Here is a 17897-nt window from a genome sequence, read left to right as displayed (position 1 = left end):
GACCTTACATCAAATCCCAACCTGACAACTTTTCCTTGTAGAAGACTAACAATGACAGTGTGATTGGTTGCAGCCCTATCACTGTTTGAAATGCAGGCCTTTGAAGCTTCAGACACTGACGTAAAGTCAAAGTGACAGTTGAGCTGCCTGCTAGCGGTTTGTAGCTGAGGACGGCTGCTTATTGTTGGCGGCTCAGGCCTGCATCAAGATGGACATTTGTTGTTTGAAGCTCACATCAATCAAACATGTAGATGAGCCATAAGGGCCAAAGCTTTCTTTAATAAGAATCCTTAAGAGCACTTTGTCTGAATATTATATGCTGCTCTGTCTTTCGCCAACATTGCTGAGAATAGCTTGGGATTTCTGGAGTGTGGAAAAAGAATGTCTGCATGAATATAATGTCAGACTCTGTTGTGTCTCGGGGATGCTTTGAAGCCGCCGTGTTTCTGCTGTTTTTCAGCACGGCCAGGCAGATGTGCGTTGCTGTTGGCGCTCTCTGCCATATGGTTTATTTGTTTGGTTAAGATGCTATCAGTGTAGGCTCAGTCTGAGGATGCAAGTGAGTGTGCATCAGTCTGAGAGGATTAATGCTCCTTTCGTTTTAGCCCCCTTGACCTCGGCCTTAAAAAATCCTGGTCATCTTCAAAGGCGAGAACTGTAGCGTTCTCTAAATAAGTGTAATATGATCAAATCCATTTTTACTTTGATGGAAAACATCATGCTTTTAGGAACAAAAGAGCAGTTATATATCGATAATATATCAATATTGGGATTTGAGACTAGATATCGTCTTAGATTTTGAAAATCATTATATTCTAATATCGCATACATTTGATATTTTCCTGGTTTTAAACACTGTATTACAGTAAAGTGATGTCGTTTTCAGATTATATTATTTGTCTTTTCCCACAAAGTCATTATAATGAGTAATTACAAAAATCTCATTGTTTTCAAATGTTATGAAAGCACCAATAATCAACCCTGCATTTTCATTGCAATATTAATATTGAAGTTGATATTTTTATATATATAAGTTGTTTGGTTGACTTACTGAACTTCCTCCGCCTTGTTTTATTAAAATGATGATATTCAATTCCTTCAAATTAAAAGGAGGCTCAATAGAAGTATACAGAAATCACCAATGTTGGAAAATCCTGCACTTGACCTCTGATCAAGAGCTGATAATCCAGTTTAATCAAGTGTTCAAGCCAAAAGGATATGAATACCTAAAAATAATGTTGCGGGACGTGAACACCCCCACAGGTGTTTTCACTTATTTTTGGCTGATTAGGCCTCTGGACAGGTTGCCTGGCACTGCGTGCGGTCACCACATGTTCTAATAACGTGCAACAGGAGAGTGAGGAAAACGCCAATCAGGAATGATGATGACGAGAAGTGTAATCAGGGTAATGAAGTGAAAACACCTGCGTGGGGCCCCAGGGTGAGAAGGGTCTTTAATCAAAGAAGTTACCGGTAGATACTCATTATCACGGTTGTTTAATTACAACAGAACAACCTTTTTACTATAGTTTTTCTCAGCAGTCGGAAATATAGTCTTCACTAAGGTGTCAAGCCACAGTTAAAGTAAAGTATGGTCGGCGTTCAACATTAAGACCTATAGAGTCATGCAGGAATCATTCTTAAAACCTGGAAATGACTGAGTGAAAACAAGGCCATGCTGTTAAATATGTAAAAGATGTATGTTGCCACAACATCTTTTTAGACGAGATAGTAACGTGGTGCAGGAATGAGTCCTTAAACATGGAAATGAGTTAGAATTTGACCACTTCCAGTTTTGTTGTCATGCCAAACAATAGCCGCCTTTAGCTTAGCGGTGACGACACGAAGCCATGCAACTCTGATGTAGTTTGTTTATACACTGAAATACATTTCACTTAAATAATTGTATTAGGTTAGGTGAAAGCAATAATATTAAGTTTAAATAAAAACACAATAGCTTCAACTTAATAGAATTGGTTTCAACCAACCTAATCAAATTGTGTGGAAACCGTTGACATAATACATTTAATTAAAGTCAATGTTTAATTTGTTGAGTGTAGCCTAACGTTAGCTTTTTACTCCTGAAGCAATAAAGCTTTTAAAAATCCTACAATAATACGTTAATATGTGGAAAGTACCCTGCTGAACAAAATGTATAAGTAACAAAGGTATTTGCCACAAATCTTATTTTCTGAAATATTCAGAAAGCTAATAGAAAAATCCTGTTGCTTTTTTTCGAGGTAGCCATTGCAATGCTAACTACCCAGTTAGGGTTAAGGTCATCATGACACCACCCCTCTTTTGGTTTCTTTAGTCATTTAAAGGGAAATTTCACCCCAAAATCAATAATGCACATTTTTCCTTGTACCAGTGCTAGTTATTAAGAGTTGGAGGTTTTTTTCAAATGACAAACTACACCTGTCTTGTGGTATGGTTGCTTGGTTTTACTCCAGTAGAAAGAAAAAAGTAGTTCCTTATTGAAACTTCCCACAACAAGGTGCCTTAAACTTTTGTCCATCCAAGTGTGCGTTGAGTAACAAAATGATCTTAATAAAAGATGTATGAATGTTCTCTCTGTTTATCTTCCCAGGTGCTGACCGCCTCAGACAGCTTTCAGAGAACACCACCTACTTCCGCAGAAGACTCTGCGAAATGGGCTTCATCATCTACGGCAACGACGACTCGCCTGTAATCCCCTTGATGCTTTACATGCCTGCCAAAATAGGGTATGGGATTCTCTTCAGTTTCATAATATTTGGTATATTTTCCTTGCTTCACACAAAAAGGTGGCTATTCTGGCTAATATTTCCAATTAGTTCACATTTGGAAAAGACATAATGGTTTAATTTTAATGACTTTCCGTGCTGTTGTCCCTTTTCTAAATAGAATCTGACCCAATGTGTGGAAAACTGCTTATGATTTAAGATGTGGGAATGGCGGCGATGGGTCACGTCATAAGTTGGATTTGCCTAATGTTGTCGTTGCTTCTCAGGGCGTTTGGTCGGGAGATGTTGAAGAGAAACATCGGCACGGTGGTCGTCGGATTCCCAGCGACACCCATCATCGAGTCGAGGGCGCGCTTCTGCCTTTCTGCCGCCCATACCAGAGAAATGCTAGACACAGTGAGTCCTTAAATAACACTTCCCCAAACAAAAAACATATAGAAACGATTCGTAAAAGACAAAATGGTGTACTTCTTCTACGAACATTTGAGATGTATTTAGCGAGAATTTACCGTAATGCACTTTTGGCCCATTTAAAAAAAATATATATATAGAACTATCTGGCTAGATCTAGGTCTTTGGTGGAGGACAGTTTGAAACCTTGAAAGTCTTACAGTGTAGCATATTTTGTGCTATTAGACTATTTCAGGCTTTAAAAAATCCAAAGTCATGCAAAAATGAAGTTTAATTTATTTTATAACAATTTAATTTGTAGCAGAAACTTCCAGTATATATACCCATAGATTATATCTTTTTTTATGACTACAATGGTCTGTGGCTGATCATGGGTCATATAATCTGCAGTTCTTTTTACATTTTCTTGCATTCTTCCACTTATTGCAGAGGGTTTTTCTCAGATGTGTTCCCATTAAAGGGGCCGCATTTAATCTAAAATGGTGCAGAAAGTTTCCACTTGCCGTTTGGAACAAAACAACTTCATAATTAGCTTGAAAATAACTTTAAAATGGCTATTAGCACGTCAGCATTATCTGCCAAATTGCTTTGCATTTGCTCCTTCATCTAATAAATGCATCAGAAGGATGATCACTTGTTCGGGGGAGATGAATAAAACGTGTTTCTTGTACAGTATGGGCTCTATGTTCTGAATTTGTTTATACAACTGCAGTTTTACCTTTATTTATCATCAAAGCCTTAAAGAAAAAAACCTCTGATCATCTTCTAAAGGATTTAACAGTTTGAGTTCTCAGCTGTCTATCATCAGATCTGCCTGCTGGCTGACATGTTTCTATATACTTGTGTGCGTCTGCCCACATACTTAAAGTGTGCCTGTTGAATAATTATGGCTCTCCAATGTGTCCTTTATTATAAAGGAACTTAGAATGCCAAGCTGTCTCCGAGTATTACGGCGTGCGCTCAGACGGAGACTTTTATACGAGCTGCTCTGTCTCTCCGAAGACACTTCATTCATCTTACTGAGGAGCGTGTCAACACCGTTTGTAATAGTCCATTTAAAGGGCATCAGCCTGCCTTTGTAGAGCCCTCGAAGGAGCCGCTTTTTCCGTCTTTGAGGAATAGCCAGGGTCGCCTGTTCCAAAGTATGGGATCAGAAAATAAAAGAAAAAAAGGTCAGGAGGAAGGTAAATTGTTTCCAGGTGCCCTGCAGTGTTGCAATGCTTCATGCAGTCTCTTGTGGAAAGACGTGGAGGAGTTTCTGTTCAGTTGTGGTTTTACGCAACGCCTTCTGTTCACCTTTTGCTTTTGGAACCCCCTCTTCGACATGTTTAGTGCGATTAAGGCTTATCACATCATTTATCAAGTTGTTAAGCTATGCATGTAATCTGCTCATATTGACATATTTCTGGCAATTTGATTGATATCATACATGTCGTTTTGGATTGAGACTAATAGCGTTCTTCCTGTGTTTTTTAACAAGGCGCTGGATGCCGCTAATGAAGTGGGCGACCTACTGCAGCTGAAGTACTCCAGACGTGAGCAGCCTCGTCCCTCGCTTGGATGGATGTCCGAAGAAAACCTGTTTCAGGATTGAGCCACATCCTCTCGCTTCCCTCCACCCAACTTTACTGTTCCTCCCTTACTTCATATTTTCTTGCCTGATATCACTGATCTTCCTCTGAGCCAGTCTCTCAACCTCTACTGGGCCATATCACCTCACATCCCACTCCAATGGGCTCGCCAGAACCTAAGTCTCAATAGGTCGCTTAAAAACATGCACATTAGCATCACTCGATAGCATGCGTGCAGTTTGTGAACTGTATGTCCCTCCTAACTTGTTTTTGACCACAACGTCAAGTCTTATAACTGTGTGCACATTGAATGTGTCTGATTTGTGCAATAATAACTAGGAATATATTTGTTATCAAACAAGTACATCGATATATGTCACGATTTCATACTCGTGCACTTGGAAAAAGAAAAAACTAATCATAGCTAATGCTACGATGAACACAAGAGGAAAAAATATATATGTGTAAATATTATTTATCCCCATGTTGGCAATGCTGCCTTAGGGTGGCATCCCAGACCTCAAAGAGATACACAAAATAATGAAGGAGTAACATTAGCACATGTACTCCATATGTATTTATCTAAAAGGCTTCTTTTTCTACTTTTACTTGAAGAGAGTATAGAATATCGGGGTTCTTTCCCTAACCAAAAAGGATGTATATGTATAGATATGTTTCGTACCTTTTTCTCTTAGAAATGCAATGCAGATGTCCCACAAGAAAATATTAAACAGGGGAAGAATCCCAGGGGAGCAGGAGTAAGGATCATTTTTACTGCTTATTTCCTACAAATATGTGTAAGCCTTATTTACTGTTTACACCTGCACTCAAAGGCCCAGTGTCTTTAACATTTCTGTAAGCTAATTAGCTACACGTGTGATTTATTTAAAAAAAATCCTTCTCACTCAAGTGCTTTCATGTGAATCGGCGCAGAGCACATTGCCTCGCTGTGACTTAGATCTGTATGTATGACGACGATGCAGCCATGCCCGTCTGACTTATAGATCGCTTTATTTATTTTGAAATGTCTTAATCATCTTATTTTTGTGAAGGAAAAAAAAGGTTTTTATCCGGAAGGCAGCTCCAAATGTGTCTTAGTGTGCGTTTAAACTGATACTTCTTATCTTCGGTGCCAGCACTACTGATAGGCATTGTGAATGCACAGATGAAGTAGTCACTGGAAGATATGGAACTATGCTTCAAATGTCATTGTCTTTGCTTCGTCTTCTGGAATGACATTCCATTTCAACCTGCTTTTAGTGTCAAGTGTTTTAAGTTTTTGTCTGACTTTTCTTGTGTGAGGTCACCCCAAACATGGCGCACATGCCACTGTTCATGTGCGTTTTTTATGTTCTACCACTAAATTGATGTGAATTGGAGTGAAGCCAGTCAGAAAGCTGGTCATCGCCTGGCTATGTGACCATTCCTACATATGTTCATCAAAGTGATACAACTCAAATCAAGTTTAAACAAGCTTGAGTTGATGTTTTGTGGCATTTTAGCACAGCATGCTAACTGTTTGGGGTTTCTTTTTTACTGTAAATTCAATTCATTCCAACATTGCTGTTGTTTTATTTCCACAGACAATGTCTTGAAATAATGACTCTGTGATGCTTTTAATAAATATAATATAAAAGGTGGAACACATGACTATGATCTGGAATTGCACTCTTCAGAAATATGCTCTGACATAATAAAAAAAAATCGTCAAAGTTTCCTCTCAAGCTGTCTGAAGCACTATGCAGCATGTTAAGTCTCTACATTTCTGCCTATGGAGGCACAATTGTAATTGCAACCAGCAACGTGAATGTTTCTCTCAGCCAGGTTTCCCTCATTGAAACTGAGGAATTGAACTCGAGAGAGTTTATAAAAATGTTTGGAACTCTTTGATGTAATGTTTCCCGCCTGCCTTCCACAAATACCTGCGAACTGACCTGCATTGACCGCTGCAAACATGCTTATCAGTTGCTTTTGCCCTTGGAATTGTATATGGGTTGAAGATAAACCACTTAGAAGAGTTTGCAAAACCATGATGTTTGTTGACCATGCTGTTGGAAACAGGGCTGCGAAGATTAAATCACTTTCTTTGTATCAAGTTCTGGAATGGGTTTGTGTTTATTTACAGCATGCACACACACACGGAGTTATGTCACAACTTAAAAGCTTGTGACAAACAACTGTTTGAAAGCCTATATGACTGATAAGTCACTGACATCCTGCCATTACCCAGCCTTCCACCTTGGTCAGCCATTCCCTCATGTCTACAAATTGTGTTTTTATAGAAATGGATGCCGATGGGCTGGCTGGTTTTTGAAAATGGCAAAACAAGCCTAGAGAGAATACCATGTAATTTAGATGATTATGATTCCAGTAAAATTATTAATCAATGTATATTTCACTTTAAAACTCCCTATAGTAGTATAAGCATTTGATGAAATGTACTTTTCCCCCCACTCCATGCCCTGTAGCTCCATGTCCTGCAGCCTGCTGTAGGTTCAATGTGAACTAAACCTTGTACCTTATCAAGAACCTCAGTGGCCCAGCGCACCCCCTCCACACAGCTGTGAGCAATAAGCCTCCCACCCCCATCTCCCTCACCTTCTGAATGCGTGCGTAAAAGGCAAGTTTACCGAAACCGGTTGGCTGGGCTGTGCGCACACAAACACATCCACTCGAACCGGCGGATGAACTTCATCTGGATAATGGATTAACGCATCAGACAGATAGCAAAAAACAACGCACAGCAACTCCAGATGTCAATGTATTGGAAGAAAACACCCACCCACCCACGATGGAGTGACTCACAGTTTTAAGTAGTTGAATAAGCGAGCGCCGGTGCGGACGGATAGATTCTGCGTGGGGTATTTAACTTCTTTCTGGTACTTAAAACTCGACCAACTGTGGGTTTTATGGGGAAGGGAATCGTTGGGCTCGAGCCGCCATACGGACTGACTGCTGTCCGTACAGTTGCTGCACGAGGCGCTGGTGCCAGATATGGATAGCGAGCGGGATACCTCCGGACGCTGGTGCGCATCTTCATAAAGTGCGACACTTCCACACAAAACTTCATTTGTCCCGAGTCAAGGTTGCTGACAAACGGAGGCTGAGCAAGAAGAACTTCATTTTTCCCTGCTTTTTAGGGAGGATAGTTTAAGAAAAAGTAGGCTACTTTAGCAAATCTACACAGGAAGCTTTGAAGATGCTTCCAGGGGTCGCGAGGAGACTTCACACGCTGCTCGTGATTTGGTCGATACTTCTCGTGAGTTTGGGGACCGGGTTTCCTACCAGACACAAGAATGTTGCCCACAAAGTGAGTTTCTTTCACATATTCTTTACGTGTTGGCTTTTGTTAAGTTTAGAAAAGTTGCAGGGAAATAAAAAATAAAAAAGCTGCGAAGTATTAAGATCACACCTGCAGCAAAAACAATTGTGACGTCTGATTAGCTAGCTTGTGTATGTTTGCTAACTGTTGTTAAGTGTCCATACTCATGGCCTGCTTTGTTGCTACACGTAGTAACCAGAGGTAGTAACTGTATTAATGTCAACTTACAGTCTTACTTTAATATGATCATTGACAGTATCATTTAAATGACAAAACTAAAAACGTGTAGCTTTTATAAGTAAATTTAATGAAAATTGACAAAATTAACGAGGTCATTAGCAGTCTAATGCTTTGACAATTAAACCAGGTGCATTTTGGAAAATTTGAAACATGATATTAGCAAGTCATTTCGGTTATTTCCTTATGTTCTACATTTAACTAGTAAAGGTAGAATTTCATAGAAAATATTTGAACAAATAGATTGTACAGTTCCCATCAGATGAAGCAATCAATTAGCTAAGCTGAAATGACAGAGTATCCTCATCAGCGCATTCTGCTCTCTTTTGTTTCACTTCTCTCTCCATGTATAGTAAGGTTTGCCATCACTGGGCATACACCCTGCTATAATAAATCCAAACTCTCTCCACACACACACACACACACACACACACACACACACACACACACACACACACACACACACACACACACACACACACACACAAGCTGTGCAGTGTTTGGTGTGTCTCTGGGAATGTTTGTGTTACACACGGACATATTTGGATATCAAAGCCTGTTTGTGTCAGGGTTCAGTTTTTGCCTTTGAACTCTCCTTCTTGTGTGGCCTCCCATGGATGCCCTATTGGGACTCTCTCTCTCTCTCTCTCTCTCTCTCTCTCTCATCATCTGTCTGATTGATGTCAAAGCAAAAAGAGACAGAGAGGAAAAGTGGGAGGGAAGAAGAGAAGAGAACGATTAGTGAGGAGACGAAAAAAATCTCACTGTGACTTGTGCGATTGTTCATTTCGTCTGGCTGCAGTTGGTGGTTGTGCCTTTCGCCTGTGACCTTCTGGACGCATAAGTGGTGGATGGAGAGGAGAGATTAGCAGAGGAAGGAAGAGGGGAGGCTCAGTAAAGTGGGTGCCCAGTAACGAGATGCTTATGTAACCAGAATAAGGCGAACCCACTGCATCTCTATCACTGGAGCTTGGGTCAAGTGTCATCCATCTGATTGTTTACATTGGCCCTTTCTTGTGTTAATGTGGAATTTCCTGTTTTTGGTTTTACCCCCATCTCTCAGCGAAGAACAAGAGGAAAGGGGGGGTTTGTGTTGAATTGGCCTCTTTGCTTAATATTGGGACCTGTTTCCCTTTTACCCCCATTTCCCATCGCGACCTTTGCAATCCCACCCTGATTCCACCAGGCATGCATTTGTTGTCCATTTGTGAAAGATGGTGATCAAAGAGTGTCCATAGTTTGTTGTTTCTGTGTAATGGTTTGGAAACAGCCAAGTGCAGAGGCCTTTGATATCTGCGGGTGCATAAATCCGGGCTGCCACACGCCCCCCACCCCACCGGATCCTGACCCTGCCCCTCACCTCAGCCCCTGCTACCCCCATAGGCGTCACTTTGTTTTGAAAAGTGTTGCAGACACTTTTTACAGACGAAAAAACAACTAGCGTATTGCTTGCAGGGGTGCCCACTGCCCAATATACTCAGGCTTTCTCTTTGTAAGCAACACCTAAAGACACCGCAAGACCTGGTTTCGCTCTTCAATATAACAAACCTGACTCAACAGACAGAGAATGGAACATTTGGACAGGAAGTAACTGTCTCAAGAACTTGGTAAAGTTTCTGAACGACTTATGCTCATTTTTGGGTTGTTTTAGAATTGGTAGGCTAAGGGGGAAGTCTTTTTAGCATACTCTTTTACTAGAAAAAACTAGGAGTGGTAGCAATGTTTGCTTTTCTATTCTCTATTCAAAGTTTAGTAATATTAAAATGTGTCACATGTCCAAATTGCCCCACTTGGAGCCCCAAAAAACAGCCACCAAGTGTGAACAGACAAACTGTTCTCTAGATTCTACATGCTCGCAAATAAACCTCAAAGTTGTGCACGCAACTTTTCAGAAAACTTTTAACAAATTAAAAAGTGTTTGGGACATGTCACAAAGCGTAAATGACGACCCATCCAGTCTCAGACCTCCTCTCCCTACCCTGAATGTCTGTCACCAAGAGCAGCATTATTCGACAGTTGCCTCAATATGCATCTTTTAAATCTAGTAAGAGGAGGACACAATGCTTTGCTTGATTTGAAGTTCCTATGAGAAGCAGTCTCCAGATCAGGCCGAGGTCCCCCACTGCATCCAGATAGCCTCCCAGTTAAACACACTGCATGCCATTAGCCAGCGGGCCTTTGATCAGAAGCACCCTGCTACAGAGTGGAGAGCAGGATCAGAGAAAAAACGTGGGGGAGGTAGAGAGGAGGAGGAGAGTGATATACAGGGTGAAAGAATACAGGATCCAGATGTGTAACAGGACGAGATGAGGAGGGTGTGAAAGTATTTGGCCTCTCTCGTGACTGTGGACCCTCTGTGTCTGTCTACGCGTGTGTGTGGAGGTGTTAGAGCATGTCTGTGAATTTGAAATATTTTCACTGTTGGTCATATGCACCAGTAAATGAGTGAAATGGACATAATATCGGAGGATTTCCACAATAAAATCGTATATAACAGACACCAGACAAGGTGTTATGTAAGAGAAGCAGACGCATGGGGCCCACATTGCTTGCTATGCTATGATAGAGAAAAATGTAGTTCTTTCATAAGTTACATATTTATTTCCCTCCATAGATTGAATATTACACATTAGTTGGAGGCATTGAAATCTGGTGCATCTTATACAAATAAATACAAACATTTAAACATACAATTCACAAAGATTTGGGTTTTGAAATTAGGAGAAAGTAATGTTATTTCTATTTTTATGTTAGTTAGCTTACTTTCAGCTGTACTTGCATAATATCCAGTAAACAGTCACCATTAAGATAAACACCAAGAGTTAAAAATGTGAAATATATTAAATGTATCTGATATTGTCCCAAATCGTTTTAAAATCTACATAAATAATTATATTAAATTGTATTGCTATTCACATTAATCAAGGGTTAACTTTGCTTTAGAAAGCTCGAGCTATTTTGTTTTCAGCATTGCTCTTTTATTAATATTTTGAGTTTTCTTGGCAATAACATTTGGTAAATTGTCAACTTACAGTATTTTTAGTGGATACATAGAAAAAAGCTTGATATGCCAATAAGGTTATCTTCTTTTCACCACCAGTTTACAGATATCTGGGGAGGGGACCAACTTCTCTTCATCCATCATTTATCATGCTTGACAGGCTTTTCCTCTAAACAGGCTCTATGTGTTCACATGCTTGAATTTGACCGACCACATAACTTCTTTATGGGACAATCAGAGGCAGCCAGTGAAAAGTACGCCCTGTTCCAGGGGCCAGAAGTATATATCATCAACCATTTGGTCATTCATTTGACATTTCTTCTCCCCTTTAGCCCTCCAACAGCAACTGGTTTGTTCTGAGCAGAACGCAAAATGGCTCAGGTTAAATCTCAAGGTCCGGTTCAACCATTTGTTTGAGCCAATTTAGCATATTCAGGATGATATAGAAGTGAGTGAATGGCAGACCAGGGGTTCATTAGAGGGGTTCGGATTTTGGTTTGGACCAGGCATGAAATAGATATGTATTCCATTAGACATGAAACAGACACATGCCCGCTGGAGACCAACCAAAAATTCAATTTTGAGTGACCATATTCCAGATACAGTACATATATCTACAATTTCCCACCATTATAATGTCACCTGTAATCTCCATCCATCTCAGGAGATCGACATTTCCTCCCGCTGGGCTCACTAACTGTAAAACCTGGAAGGTCATATAAAGTGGCGTCCGTAGTGGCGGCAGCGCAGCAGGTTCAGACACGCTCGCACCGACCCAGGGGTCCCACGCCTCCCAGGCCCTCTCATTAAAGCTAAAAGAGGATCTCTCTGGCACAGGCCCCTCTTTGTCCACGGCCCGGATGCCATGACTGTTGTGGGAAAAAAAAGAAATGAACGAAAGCCGGTTGGTTGGTCACTTGGCTGATTAGTCGGATGCCTCGGGGGCTTTTTGGAATTGCTGACCAAGCTACAAAGTGGTAGATGGTTTCAAGTTTTCCTCTTGGTAACAGGGCACTAATTGTTCTTATATTCATCAGTGAGTCGCTATAAATTATGGATCCTTTTTTGTCAGTGGCCCCGAAATAGCTACTGGCTTTTAAATGTGTTACAGTTTTCTCCATTTCCCTTTTTATGTTTTGGGTGTTGTTTACTAAATTCAAAGTAGTCATGTAACGTCTTAAATAATGTCACTATTTAGTTGTTCTGATCCGCATAACATCTTTATCTTTCATTTCCAGGCTCATGGCCACCAGATTCACAGTGCTGGAGTCCAATATGTCCCTGAGACTTTGGAGCAGCAGAACCAGGTCCAGAGTATCCTCCCTGAGCCCCATGGCCCCCAGAGGAGGTGGACCCACCCCCACCACCGCTCTGTTGGTGTTCTCCCACAGCCGGAGCCTGAGGAGGAGACCAAACCCTTCATTCTGGATCTCAAGAACTTCCCAGACCTGGCAAATGCTGAAATAAACTCGCAGAACCCAAACATACAGGTGAGTCCGCAGGGGGGGTCACACTAAATTGGAGATATGCCGTTTGGGAATTCCTTACATTGCCTTCGTTATTACATTTAGGGATACATTTCAACCATTCATGCAAGGGGAACATTTTGACTTTCATTGTGCTCAACAAAATCAACAGTGTAATCTTTGCAACCTGCGTTTATTTTAATACAAAACAGGCTCTGTGATAATAAGTGTGAGCCATTAAGTCATCATCATCTCATTCTAAATTGACCCAAAAAGTCGTTCTGTTTAACTTCCATCTCAGGGCAGTTATTCTCTCCGACTCTGGTCAGTGTAATCAGGATGTGGTTAGAGGGACATAATGATGCCGGCCTTATGTCTACATCAAGTACAGAAACCAATGAAATGTCTGATGAGTTTTCATGTAGCCTATAGACCAGATGTACCATATTCTGACGGAAAGATATATTCAACAAAGCATTTCCAATCCTTTCCTAACTGCGAAAGGAATGTCACAAAAGTTACAGAAAGGTTTTCCCCTGTAGTCTCTGCATTGCCTGGTCTTCACATCAGCTGAAGTTGGCCAATGGAAGTACTGTAGCATCTAGGATGAGTCATATTGAGGTAATGAGAGGTAGTTATCCAGAAGAAATGCTCACATTCTCTCCCTGAGAGGATGGTTTGATGGCTGAATGCTCATGCTCAAGTCTCGCTGGCTGATTTAGATCTGGGAAGCGAGTTCACTTGCTGAAAAATGTATCCGCTGATTTGAGTTAGTTGATTTCTTAAGAAGAGCTTGTAACTGAAGCAATAAAGCTGCACTCAAGTAGATATTTGTATGACACATTTAAGAAAAAGCAGAGTCAACAGAACAAGACTGGATAGCTCACTTGTATGTCATTGTTTTACATGGTTAATACGTAGGTTTGGGTTGTCAATCAACAACGCTACAATTTGTTGTCTTGGTTTGATAGTTTTAGAGAGAGTTGTTCACAAACAGGGCTTTGTAAAACAGTGACACAGATGAATGGTTTACTTTAGCTTTGTAAAACAGTGACACAGATGAATGGTTTACTTTAGCTTAACAGAGGGCCTCTGTTTTCCCATGTAGGTAACCATTGAGGTGGTGGACGACCCCCAGATGGAGGTAGAGATGGATCTGGCCAAGGAAAAAGAATGGCTCCCCTCCTCTTCCTCCTCACCGTCTTCCACGGTGGATTGGCTCGGAGGCAAGAAGCTTTTCTGGCCCCTTTTCTGGAGTTACACTGACGCCGACTCCGGCGAGGAAAGCAACAGCCGCTCAGGGGCGGACGAAAATGGTGAGGAAGAGGAGGAGGAGGGGGATTACTCTCTGGATTACGGAAGCGAGGAGCCCTTACCAAGCGGAGTGGGCGAAGACTGGGATACGCGTTGGAACGAAGGCTGGGATCCAATACAGAGCTACTACGGTAAGGTTTGCCAAGTGGTACACTTGCTGGCTGTTAGAACCAGCAGATTTGACTTCCTGTGTTTTTATTAAGTATAAGCAAAAAAGGGATAAGTGTGGAAATACAATTGCTGATGTCTTCATATCAGAAGAGAGACAGAGATAAAGGGAATGTCTGAAAGCAGAGACAAAGAGAGAGAACAACAGAGTGGTTAAGGAGGCTGCATGATAACTATCCTCACAGTCAGAGTACCAAATGATGCCAGCATGCGAGGCAGCATGAGCACTCGACCATCAGGATATTGCGGGTTCTGGGCACTTTGAAGTCGACACTGGTCATGCCGGTCGCAGAGGCCCGCCTTTTGAAGATGGGTCCGATGCGCTCGCTAATGGCAGCGTGAGGCCGCCACTGTTCCCTGGGACAAAACAGCCCTCTGCTTGTGGACAATTAGAGGGCAGATTTGGAACACAGAATGACAGGGGCCATTCGGCTGGCCCCTTTCATCTTTCCCCGGGACCCCATGGGCCCCCCCCAGACCCTGGCGGCACTCACAGCCCTCTGCGGCTCAGCCTTTTGAACCAGTTCAAGAATTTCGGGGGGCTCGCAGGGCTGTGCATAACTTTAACAGCTATTTTCCCCTCTTAATTCCACCATTGTCCGGTGGGAAAACATGTTGTGCTGAGAGAATTTGTAGTATATAAAGTAAATAATAAGAGGGAAAGAGAAGGGTAAACATATTGATTGAAAGGGAGAGAAGGTGGAAAAGGTAGAGGAAGATATAAATACATATACATATATATATATATATAAAAAGAATGAAATAAAGAATGATATGTGATTATCTGATCTGAGGCTTGGCAGTCTGTAGCCATCGTGTGTTGGCCCGACTGAAGATCAGAGCACAGTCATGGACTTACCACAGCCACATTTTTCATTCTTCAGAGATATTTCCCAAAAATACAAATCTGTGCATGATTGGTCTTTTTGTTTTTACAAAGTTGTTCTCAATATGTTGGCTAACTCTTTAACTTTTCTCCTTACCCATTTATACCAATATATAGATTTGATCCCTTTAAGTGTTGTGCATGTAGTAGAGCAATCAAAGGGCAACAATGCCTATTAAGTGGTCACATCTAAAGACTGAGCGAACATAAATCAAGGATGTCTGCCTTAGCTTCTTCTGTAATTAAGATTCTCCTGAGACCTCATTCCCGTATGGCCACATGGCGAGTTGGCAGCGCCCACAAAGTCAAATTGGGTGCTCGCTACACCCAAGCTGGTATTTCTGCACCCACCTCGCCTTTAATCAAGAATGACTTGTTTTCAGTGTTATTAACACCACAAGGAAACATGGTGCGGAGGCGGACAGCCACAGCACAGCTTCTTTCTCTCTAATTTTACTGAGGCCTTCTTAAAAAGAATATGGGTTTGCATGGGAAAGGTTAGACAAGGAGAAAACATTTCATTTATATGCACTGAGACTTTGAAAGCCTATTCTGAATTAGAAAAGGAAAAAACATTTTCTCAAGTTCATAGTAGTGCAAATACAGTTTGTGACCCTGACTGTTTGGATTTTGTTTTCACAGAAAAGGCAACAGATGAGTGGACTCCCTGGTCTCCCTGTTCAGTGACATGTGGAAACGGTGAGAGGAAAAGGACCAAGTCCTGTGGCTACTCATGCACTCTGACAGAAGCCTCCAAGTGTGACCTGGAGCCTTGTCCCGGTGAGATTATATTTCCCTTTTAGACATAAATACTAGAAAGACAGGCCAAAATGTTTAGATTTTCATGCTGCTTTTTCTAATCTACACTCTCCGCTTTTTTAGGTGATGTCAACACTGTAGTAGAGCCATTCCCTTTCGCGATGGAGAATGGCACAGAGCCATTTGGAACAGGTATGTTTTTTGTAATGGACAGCTTCATTGGGCTAAAGGACAATTACACATTTTAACCTATTAACTGCAAGCTGGTTTTACTGTACACCATTTTACAAAGCATAATCAGCCTGATAAATACTGTAGTTGTAGGTCTATGAAGGTTCACCCTTGGCTAATTAAAGGGCCATGCCATTTTATATAAGGGATTTTAGAACTTGATTTCTCAATTCAGTAAAAGATTATTATGGATGCCAGAATTGAATTTAAACTTGATTACAAATGGCTGCTGTTCATGTTACTAGTAGTGCTATCTTGAAGATCTGCAACGCACAATTTCATGAAGTGTTGCTGTCTTCTTTCTTACAGATGTGGACAGCTGCGAGAAGTGGCTCAACTGTAAGAGTGACTTCCTCCAGAGGTACCTCCGCCAGGTGATGTCTGAGCTGCCCAGCTGCCCCTGCACTTACCCCTCTGAAGTGTCTTACACCGTGGTCAGCGTCTACGACGACAATCACGGCCGGCCATTCCGCTGGCACGATGCCAGTGGCCCCAAGGAGCGCATGGACATCTACAAGCCGTCAGCGCGTAGCTGCATCCGCTCAGCACTTTCAAGCGATTCATCCACTCTAGCAGCGCAGCACTGTTGCTACGGCGATCGTGGACGGCTGATAACACGAGGGAAAGGTGCAGGCACGCCTAACCTGATCAGCACCGAGTTCTCTCCCGAGCTGCACTTCAAGGTGGACGTGCTGCCCTGGATCCTGTGCAAGGGAGACTGGAGTCGCTTCCACGCGGTGCGGCCACCTAACAATGGGTTGAGCTGCCCAGAAAATCCCCACGAAGATGTGTTCATGAATGAACTGGAGGAAGCCAGGGAGTACTGAGGGACCACAGCCAAAACTACCATTCAGAGTCAGAGGGCCCAATCCTAATTTGAGAGGAGACAGCCTTTTAAAAATTATGAAATATTACACCTAAACCATGCGTTGACTCAGAGGAAATGTGATTTGGAGGTGTGTGGGGTTTAGGTGTGTGTGTGAAGTGTGGTTGTCTCAAGTTAGGATTTGGCACAGTTTCCTGATATCAGGCTCAATGGAACTAAATTACAAGAATGGAAAAAAAAAGCAGTGTTCTCCCATCGCTTGCCAACCTGTTCCACATCTGGGATACCATCCAGCTCTCTCTTTATATTCACTCTCCTGGGTGTGTGTAAGCATGATGTCCACCTACTGGCTTTGTTTGATAGTGTCCTGGAGCGCTTGTGATTGACAATTCGCAACATGTGGTAAACATCCTGATCGTGCTTCTTTTAAGTCTTATGTTACGGAAATGTATAAATGTGGGTTGGTTATATTGATGAAACAAACACATGCATGGGAAGAGTCCAACAGAATATGAATATCCCGACTATGCTGCTACATTATATAATCCATCAGGTTTTTACAAAGGTATTATGGGGAACAAGACAGCAGGACATCAATAAACCCAATAATTCTCACAGTAATGTACAATGGACACAAAATTATGAGAATACTTTATCTCAAAAGTTTCGTCACACAGATTAATTGATTGATTGATTTATGCAATTTCTCACATTTTCACAGCCGGGAAGATAATAATCCGGGTGCCAAAGAGTTAAAGAATCAGACTGTTGGTGCCTGCGTAGATCCAGCCTCCTAAGTCTCTACGGTGCAAATGTAGGAAGAAATTAAGTTCTACAGTGAGTACATGATGCTCATAGATCGCTACGATGTTCTCAGGGGGACTATCAAACCATGATTAACACATCTGTTAATTTACCTCGACAACGGAGCACTATTGGAACTACTACAAAGTGTATTAGGGTAAAGATTAGTTGCAGG

General features: G+C 41.7%; 2 protein-coding genes across 2 annotated transcripts; both read left to right on the top strand.

Annotated features, from left to right (window-relative positions):
• The first annotated feature begins 2570 nt into the window (after window positions 1-2570).
• On the top strand, window positions 2571-6800 carry LOC104967643 (serine palmitoyltransferase 2-like). Its single transcript, XM_010797151.1, has 3 exons — window positions 2571-2726; window positions 2993-3122; window positions 4618-6800. The coding sequence occupies exons 1-3, from the start codon at window positions 2653-2655 to the stop codon at window positions 4729-4731; spliced, it is 318 nt and encodes a 105-aa protein (XP_010795453.1). The 5' UTR covers window positions 2571-2652; the 3' UTR covers window positions 4732-6800.
• Window positions 6801-7384: 584 nt separating this feature from the next.
• On the top strand, window positions 7385-17675 carry ism2b (isthmin 2b). Its single transcript, XM_010797150.1, has 6 exons — window positions 7385-8018; window positions 12507-12758; window positions 13843-14179; window positions 15745-15882; window positions 15985-16053; window positions 16402-17675. The coding sequence occupies exons 1-6, from the start codon at window positions 7908-7910 to the stop codon at window positions 16917-16919; spliced, it is 1425 nt and encodes a 474-aa protein (XP_010795452.1). The 5' UTR covers window positions 7385-7907; the 3' UTR covers window positions 16920-17675.
• Window positions 17676-17897: the final 222 nt, after the last annotated feature.

The sequence above is a fragment of the Notothenia coriiceps genome, unplaced genomic scaffold (assembly GCF_000735185.1).
Source record: "Notothenia coriiceps isolate Sejong01 unplaced genomic scaffold, NC01 NC01_scaffold00037493, whole genome shotgun sequence".
Lineage (NCBI taxonomy): Eukaryota > Metazoa > Chordata > Actinopteri > Perciformes > Nototheniidae > Notothenia > Notothenia coriiceps.
This window is presented reverse-complemented; position numbering and strand designations above follow the sequence as displayed.

Bases quoted from the DNA above. Each gene is read 5' to 3' on its own strand.
- LOC104967643 (XM_010797151.1), top strand. From the start codon at position 2,653: ATGGGCTTCATCATCTACGGCAACGACGACTCGCCTGTAATCCCCTTG. The intron at 2,727-2,992 runs GTATGGGATTCT...GTTGCTTCTCAG, and splicing joins TACATGCCTGCCAAAATAGG to GGCGTTTGGTCGGGAGATGT. The intron at 3,123-4,617 runs GTGAGTCCTTAA...TTTTTTAACAAG, and splicing joins CCAGAGAAATGCTAGACACA to GCGCTGGATGCCGCTAATGA.
- ism2b (XM_010797150.1), top strand. From the start codon at position 7,908: ATGCTTCCAGGGGTCGCGAGGAGACTTCACACGCTGCTCGTGATTTGG. The intron at 8,019-12,506 runs GTGAGTTTCTTT...TTTCATTTCCAG, and splicing joins ACAAGAATGTTGCCCACAAA to GCTCATGGCCACCAGATTCA. The intron at 15,883-15,984 runs GTGAGATTATAT...CCGCTTTTTTAG, and splicing joins TGACCTGGAGCCTTGTCCCG to GTGATGTCAACACTGTAGTA.